The 8560-nt window shown below is 42.3% G+C and overlaps 1 protein-coding gene across 11 annotated transcripts in view; it reads left to right on the forward strand.

The window, feature by feature from the left end:
• brsk2b (BR serine/threonine kinase 2b) overlaps positions 1 to 8560 on the forward strand; it is a 287758-nt gene that overhangs the window by 243982 nt on the left and 35216 nt on the right. For all 11 annotated transcript variants that reach the window (XM_088610892.1, XM_088610896.1, XM_088610893.1 and 8 more), the window contains 3 exons: positions 2659 to 2707; positions 5360 to 5483; positions 7609 to 7789. In XM_088610892.1, the coding sequence (XP_088467018.1) occupies positions 2659 to 2707; positions 5360 to 5483; positions 7609 to 7789 (354 nt within the window). The remainder of the gene's footprint in view (positions 1 to 2658; positions 2708 to 5359; positions 5484 to 7608; positions 7790 to 8560) is intronic.

Here is an 8560-nt window from a genome sequence, read left to right on the forward strand (position 1 = left end):
TGGAGCTCCTGGTGTGGGTTATGGCTCTGCCCTCCTTCCCTTTCCACTGAAGGAAGAGTGGCACGGGCACGACGGAGCAAGCATGGCGTATGTAGTTGTGATCTTGAAAATAGATATACCTTGTTTTTGGTGACTCCTGGGCTTACAAGCTGTCCAGAAGCCCACATCCACTTTTTAAGTTTTGGACGAATAGTATGGGGCTCGGTTCAGAGACCACAGGAATCGAAGAGGTTGTCATTTGGAGCTTGGTCACGCCTCAAGGCTAGCTGAAACAACACAGGTATTATGTCTAAACCGCCTACCAGCTGAAAGTCACAAGGCCTGTACATGGAACCCTGTCCCAGTGGACCTCGGCACAGTGTCTTGCTGATCCTGACAAGTCTCTGCTTTAGGACACAATGACTTGGAGATCCTTCTATCACACACGCACCTTAATTGAGCGCATTTTATCTTTAACCACAGTGTCAAAATGTGAATTGGCCAGTCCAAACTGCAATTACACACTCTGCTTTGTTTATGTCTTCGAGTATGGGGTAAGGTATACTCTTGAACTGGGAGGTACCTTTTTCTACTCTTAGGGCATTCAAGCCAATCTGTCCTTGTGCTCACAGTTCACAGTCAGCTGCTAATGATACCCCAGGCCTGGTGGTAGCTTGTTCGCAATTAAGATTAACGTCAAACTCAAAGTTAAACCCTGCTCACTCTGCAGTAACCTGTTAGCGGCAGCACTGTGAAGTCTTCAAGAAATCTTGCAATGTGACAGCCACAGGTTGGGAAATAGTTTTCTGTAATTTCTAACTAAATACAGTACTGTATTATCTATCTTTATCAGAAAGACCCTTCCTTCTCCTTTGTCGTACTTGACAATTGTAGAATTTTTTCTTAATGAGAAAGTTCATTCCATTAAGGAGCAACATCTTGAATGTTTTACTGTTTTTTTCTCTGTTATTGTCTAGAAATTTTTTTCAGCTTTTCTTTGGTTAGGAATTCTGCCCTCCAGCTGTGAAACAGAGGCAAAGGCCCAGCTAAGCTTGTGTGGATACAGATTTGCTGACACTTTAGTGCAGTTGTTTAATTTGAAATTGAAAAAGATGGAGAACAAGACAAAAACATCCAACTGTACAAGCTTAGACCTCGATATGGCTCGTATAAAGTTGTCAAATGACACTGTGGCTAGATTGTATTTTTGACTTGCACTTTTTAATGTTTTTAATGTTCAAACACATCAGTTAATCCTTTTAATCCCTTTTCATTAAATATTATTCAAGAAATTCAAGGCGTGGATTAAATGGGGTACTGTGCTGAGAATTTTTTAATGTTGCCACTATTATTTATTAATTATTTAAAAAAAAAATAAAGGAATGGAAGGAATAACAATACTCAATATGCAATATGAGTCATGTAATTGAGGCCTTCTGGTGACCTTGTAAAGCACACATACTCCATGTATGAGGTTTGTAAAAATGTGGGCATTATTTTATTATTTGATTTTGACATTTGAGCTACCTAAACAACATTCTCCGGCCTCCTGAAGACTCAGTTTCCTGATTCCTCCAGCTGGTATCGCTGACGTATTTCCAGGGGGCCTCCAATCCAGTTTGTCCACTGCTGCTGTTAGGCAGCTGGACTTCAGCCCCTCCCCTCCCCTCCAGTGCAGTCTCCTCTCTCCTGCCAGCGCGTCACAGCCCAGCCCAGACGCCTCTGACTGGCACTTAGGGCTGAGTGAAGAATTTCTCTAATGCCTTCCAGCCGAGCTCTCAGTTACACAGCTGAGACTTTAATTAGCCTAATAGCAGGACTAACTTAAGCTCTTTAATTGTTTTAATTGTAAGCCCTTAAACATGTTGGGAACTGTTTTAATCTACTGTGCTTTTTTTAAAAAAATACGCTTGTTAGTTGAAATGAGGGTTCAGTTAATAAGCAATAAGACCAGAAGCTGTGGGGGTCCCCACGACCAGGCCTGGCCCCCACTTTAAATCATCTTCAGCTTGTTTCTTAGCTTGTGTAGCCGTGCTCCTTGGCTCGGATCCTGGATAAACCAGCCTTTTCAGGTTTTATAGGTTTTCAGCTGGGGGCTAATGACCACTTCCATTCGGAATAATGAGATGAGAAAGTAAGCCAGAAGAGCCCCTGCCCTCTGCCCCTCCCCGGTCGGATAAAACAGACTTGTCATTTTACATTAGCCAGCACTGCATTACACTGACAAATGTAGCAGTAAAGTTCTCCTTTTCCCCCCATAATTCTGTACTGTAGTATCCATCAAATCATGGATATCCATTTCACAACTAACAGGATTTAGAACTATCTCTCATTTATGAAGAAGAACATATTTTACTCATGGCTGAACGGTATAAGTACAAAATTAAGATTATAAGTAGGATTTGCATTTTTTTATATCGTTGAATGGGTTAGTCCACACTGGGATGGGTTTTATATTCTCACTTTGACTATTTTTTACTTTTGGTATGGTTTGACATACAGGAGTCTGCCATTCAGCTGCACTATCAAGTCGCTGTACAGGCTTGGCGTTTTTAAGAAACAGATGTTTGTGTTGACCTATTATTCCTATGTTCCTTCCTTTGTGAGCACATGATTGCTACTCCCTTGTGGTTGAGTGACCTCTGACCTTTGTCCCTTTTACCTGCTTTGTTTTTTCAGTTCCAACACAAGAGGAGATGTCCAGCCTCACACCCGAGTCTTCCCCCGAGTAAGTTTTGTTCTTCTGTGGTTGTCTTTTACCATGAATGAAATCTGAGGGCAGCCAGAGTGGCGGGGTGGTGCAATTTCATTCAATGGTCAGCACTGCTGCCTCACAGTGCTGGGGCCTGGGCCTCAGTTCCTGGGGTGCTCTCTGCGTGGAGTTTGTACGTTCTCCCCATATTTGTGTGCTCTTCCTCTTGGTGATCTGGTTTCCTCCCACAGTTCAAAGTCATACTGGGGGGGTTATTTGGCTTCTGGAAAAGCTGGCCCTGCTGTGAGTGGTGTGTTTTTTCGTCTGTGTCTGTGAGTGCCTTGTGATGGACTGATGTCCCGTCCAGGGTGTATCTTGCATTATGCTTGCTGGATGGGCTCTGGCTTCTCGTGACCCTGTATTGGATAAAGCGGTTCGAAAATGGATGGATGGACTTGCCCTAGCTAGTTGTTCCATTTAGACTCAAGGTGCCTTGTGGTCAAATCATACTGCAGCTCCATCCTAGACATCTAGACTTCCATCTGTTCTGACTGCTGCCCTGCGCTCCAGTCTGGACCTGTAAGCCTCACATGCTCCCACACTTTGGGGACACTTAAAGCAATTGTTTCTGCCCGTTTTTTACCTCCTGCTTGTGTAACCTCAGCTCTTGCTCAGTTTTGGCTTAAAGAATTTGCTCTGCCGTTGATGCTGATATACTTTAGTGTTCAAGACTTTAAGTATTCATCAGCTGTTATTAAAACTGTTGCTTTATTTTTATTGCCATATATTAAGACAAAGTCATTTTGTTAGATCTCTCACTTGCAGCATTGTGTTTTATCAGAAATAGCTCTACTAAGTAAAGTTACACATAGTAACAGTTCACTTCCAGTACTTACATTAAATCCAATGTGAGTTCATCTTTGTTGTCTATTATCGCTCATTTTTCACACTACCTGCAGGGTAATTGATAACTGCCTGCAGGGGAAATTAAGCTCTGTAAATATTTTTAGACCTAGTTAACTAACCTGGTGTGGGGTATTTTAGTGATTTGTGAAGAGGACAGGGGTTTGCTTTGTTCTCTGTTGGCACTTGGGAGTTAACAGGAACAACATCTCAGAATGACAGGCTGGGGGGGGCGCATTTCTAATTGTGGTTTTGGTAGAGCCCTATCCTGGTGACATACAGTAAAATACATAGCTGTGTCCATTAACTGTTCAAAGAGCCCTGACTCTTCTGCCTGTGGTGAAAGATGATTAGTTTAGGAACCATGTGGATTGTTTTAAGGACCTTCTTCTGTACAAACACAAGGCCTAAGAATGCAAGGAACCTGATTCAAGTTTTCAGAATCCACAAGGGCAATGGCGTTCTTCAGAATCAACAGTGAAGCACGTACTTGGGCCTTAAGGGAACGTGCATTTAACACCGAGAACAAGACGTTCTTCTTTAAAGAAAGGTTTGCAAGAGTGGGGAATAGGCTATGAAGACACTGTTGAAGCTGACACCCAGACATTCTTGTGGAAATGGCACCTAACTCATAACCTAACTTCTTAGGTTCTAATTTAGTGACGTCTAGCTCCTGATACCGAAAGCCCAGTCCTTCAGATTTTCTAGTTGTTTTAAGTCAAAGACTCAAGATGACATTAATGTCCACAAGTGAGCTAGTTCAATTAAATGATAGTTATTTTGGAATGGAAGCCAGAAAACTCTCTTGCTTTCCATGAGCAGTGTTGCCTCATCTCTGTCTGTTTAAAGATGTCACTTCTTCTTAAAATGAATTATTTTGCCTTTTACCTGATGTAGGGACAGCCGGAAAGGCAGATGTTAATTTCAGTCCATACCCCGCTGGCTCTGCTGCTGATAAATTTTTCATTCAGATTTCAGTTTCAGATTTTTAACTACAGAAGGCAAATGTCAAAATTTTTGTTCCCAGGGTAATGCCTTATTGCCTTCAGGCAAGATCGTAGTACAGTGTTTTTACTTTAGTGTGTTTCTCTGTTTCTGTGGCTGTAGTCACTCCCCTACTTTACCACTGTCAGCGGGGTAAAAATCCATCTGCCACAGGTCCTAGGGCTTCTGGCATCAATGTCTTTCATAAATCATTTTTAAGTCCTAAAACTGCTGCCGATTGTAATTTACATGATGTAGTTTGTCAAAATCCCAGAGGCAGAGAAAGTTTCATTTTTTTCACGCTGGCGCTTCTGCATGCAAACAGTTTCTATACTCTTCAGCACATTTTGGCCCATGCTACCGTAATGCAACTGTAAATGAGCGATTTTTCAGCTCTTAAATTCACCCGCTGCGATCAAACCATTGCTCTATCACTCTTGGGTTAATGGATTCAAACAGGGGAAATTTCAGATTGATTTTTGCTTGCTCCTTAAAGAAGGTGAAAACATGAATTCTGATTGTATTTTTTTATTCTTAAGAGAAACTGTGATTTATGTACAGTATGTGGATTTTGTACTTTTATGAAGGTTATGTTGTATTATTGAATGAGCATGAACCTTGATCTCAACATCTAATTTATCTGCTGCGTATCAGCTCTCTTGATTTCAGACAGGCATCTTAGTTATGCTCTGCTCAGAGAAGTCCAAGTCTTCAGTAGGAAACTTGTCTAGTAAATTTGTAACAAGTTTGTGGGCAATGTTATACCTGAACGTTTAGGGTTTTTTTTCCTGTGTCTTACAGACTTGCCAAAAAGTCCTGGTTTGGTAACTTTATCAACTTGGAGAAAGAAGAGCAAATCTTCGTGGTGATCAAGGACAAGCCATTGAGTTCCATCAAAGCAGACATAGTGCACGCATTTCTTTCGGTAAGATTGATCTCAATCTAATCCATCCCCTCTAAAACCCCTTATATATTCATATAGACGCCCAGAAATCAAGTGTTCCTGGTGGCGGTGCTGCTTTATGATTTATTTTTCGATCATACAGGTTGATGAAGCTAATGATCTGAATGTATTCTACTGTATATTTACTTACACACTTATAGTTATTTGCACACGCAAGGTGTTTTTTTAGGAATAAAAAGAGAAATCCTGAATAATCTCCTTGAGAAAAGACCAATTATTTGGACATGTATTCATTTATAACACGACAGAGTTAAGCTCTGTAGTCTTGCACATTTCCAGGTTGATGAATTGGTAAATGTGGACTGGGGTCTCCCCAGACAGCTGCGCACCATGTGCAGAAGTGCACTGAGCTCAGGCTAGGCTTGAGGCGGCTTGGGTACCCCTGGGCTGGAAGACAGCAGTCTCTGGAGAGCTGGGGGTGCTGTCAGCAGGGGTCACCTCATCCCTCCTTCAGTGCTCACACTGCAGCTGACACTGATAGACCAGGTCCAAGAGGAGAACGTTCCTGGATCTTGACCTTCTCATGGTGGGACAAAGATCTCGGCAGCATAGGTCCAGCAATTAACACCTGGCTCTTCCAATGCAGGGGGTGGGAAGGGGGTTATGAAAGCAGTTGTTGATTTCAAATCTAATCTCTAATCTAAAAAAGTAAAAAAGTAATGACATAGTGGTTTAGAATGTCACAGAAATGCACAGAAACCACCGCAACCTCTTTTTGTGAATCTTTTTGATATTATTGGGCATGGGAATTGTTACCCACATTTCTTATAACGAAAGCCAACTTCAAAACACAGAAGAAGCAATAGGAAGACAAATTTCAAAACCTTCTCCAAATGTAGAGAGTGAAGAGGAAGGCGTCATACGACTCGTTTCATATTGAGTTTCACATTCCGCTAACTAGTCTGGGTGAGAGGCAGCACAGAGCCCGTTGGCAGGAGAGACGTTATACAGCTGACTGCATCTTGCTTCGTGCATTTGCTAGTGTGTGTGCTCTTACTTTTCATAAGAATATTTGAAGTATAAACTTTATCTTGAACCCTAAAGGTGTTAAGAAAATGAAAATTATGAGTGTGTGTGTAATTACACAAACCAAAAGAAGTGGTTTCTGTACAGTACTGTACAGTACTTAGGTATGATTGAACATTTCTAACTAGGTGAGCATTAAACTATTAATAAAAACACAAACCACGGTATGAACATTAGTTATTGTTCAAATGTAGGTGTGACATTTTTGGTGTCCAGAATGGATTATAATTTTTCCCCATAAGAAATAATGGGAAAAGGTTTTTTCTTTTTACCAATTCTTGCTATATGAAAGGGTTTCTGGAAACGAATTACATTCGTAAAAAGAGGTAAGGGTGTAACTTTCGTAACTTTGGTGCCCACATTTTTAACCTATTACCCTTACAACCATTTTCATTTGGATCTATTTCTATCTCACTGCTGCATTTCTAGTTTGCATAAATCACCAGCATATCTATTTCTGCAGTTCTCTCATATTACCAGATAACTAATATGGGCAAGCTTTGACAGACCACATTTCAATCACTGCCACCCATCTTTGCAATGTGCTATTATCTACTGCTGTGAGGGGTATTCACTGTTCAGCCTGTATCTGTAATCCTGCTAAGAAAGTTCTGAAGCTGATTTTCCTCTGCCTCAGGGCTCTTCAGAGCCCCTCTGAGTTGCCAGGTTAATAAAGGATAAAGCAGCACTCCACCTTGCTGTTAGGGCTGTCTTTGCCCGCAGGGGCTGTAGGTCACAAAGCCTGACTTCTCACACCAAAGACAACTGTTCACAGGCTACTGAGTGGTGCTGCTGCTTGCTTCTGTCTTCATCATGTTGATCAAATTCAAGGCTCAGTGTATTACTGTGTTTCGGAGCGAGACTTTGTTAAGAACCTAAGCCTAACCTAAATTTTTCATGATGTCAGGGCTTTCGTAGATATACAATACGGACAAAATCAGTAGTGTCGTCTTGTGAATGCGTCTCATTTTCTTCCCAGCCGTGACAACTATATTGTGTGAGTGTGAATGTGATGCCAAACTGTGCCTTCGATTGTCTCATTTCCCTGTGTTTGTTCCAGATTCCCAGCCTCAGCCACAGTGTGATATCGCAAACCAGTTTTCGGGCAGAGTACAAGTCGACTGGAGGTCCCACGGTTTTCCAGAAACCTGTCAAATTCCAGGTGGACATCACCTACACAGAAGGCAACGAGGCGCAAAAGGAGAACGGCATCTACTCTGTCACTTTCACATTGCTGTCAGGTAACCATAGATACCAGCAGGGCCTGTCCACATGGCAGAGCCAGCTTCCCCACCTGACCTCTACCTGCTGCGAGGTGGGGGGTGGGACACACACGCTGCAGTGTCTGCAGACAGGCAGGCAAAGAACCTTTTGCTTTCTGTATTACAGCACAAGAGCACAGCAGGTTCAGGCAAGGTGGCTTCCTTGTCCAAACTGAACCAGATCTCCCAGGAAGCTCTGGGGGGGTGGGCTGCTTTTCCTAGTCACCTGACCAGTTGCTGGATGACAATTGGTCAGGTGATTGTTTAAAAACCAGGAAGTGGAAGCTTTTCTGGATCAGTCAATTGATCTGCTGATCTGGGGACCTGTCTGTTCTATTCACCAGAGAGATGACTGTGTACTTTTGAAAATATCTTATTCTACTGTGATATGGTCACAAAAATTGTCATACAGCATGGGGCCAGAGTTCAACTTAGGATGCTAAATGTTTGGAGCTTGTATATCCTCCCCATGTTCACATGTATTTCCTTACACAGTCCAAAGATATTTTGGATTATTTGGCTTCTGGGAAAATTGGCCTTGGTGTGAGTTTGTGCATGTTTGTACCTGTGTGCCCTGTGACGGACTGGTGTCCTGTCCAGGGTGTATCCTGCCTTGCGCCCATTGGTTGTTGGGATAGGATCCGGCTCCCGCACGACCCTGGATTGGTAGAAGCAGTTAGAAAGTGGGTGAGTGGGTAAATATAATGTATTCTGTGGTGAAGTAGAAAAAAGCTCACAGACAAGTTAGAA

This window comes from Lepisosteus platostomus, chromosome 18 (assembly GCF_059453375.1).
Source record: "Lepisosteus platostomus isolate fLepPlt1 chromosome 18, fLepPlt1.hap1, whole genome shotgun sequence".
Taxonomy (NCBI): domain Eukaryota; kingdom Metazoa; phylum Chordata; class Actinopteri; order Semionotiformes; family Lepisosteidae; genus Lepisosteus; species Lepisosteus platostomus.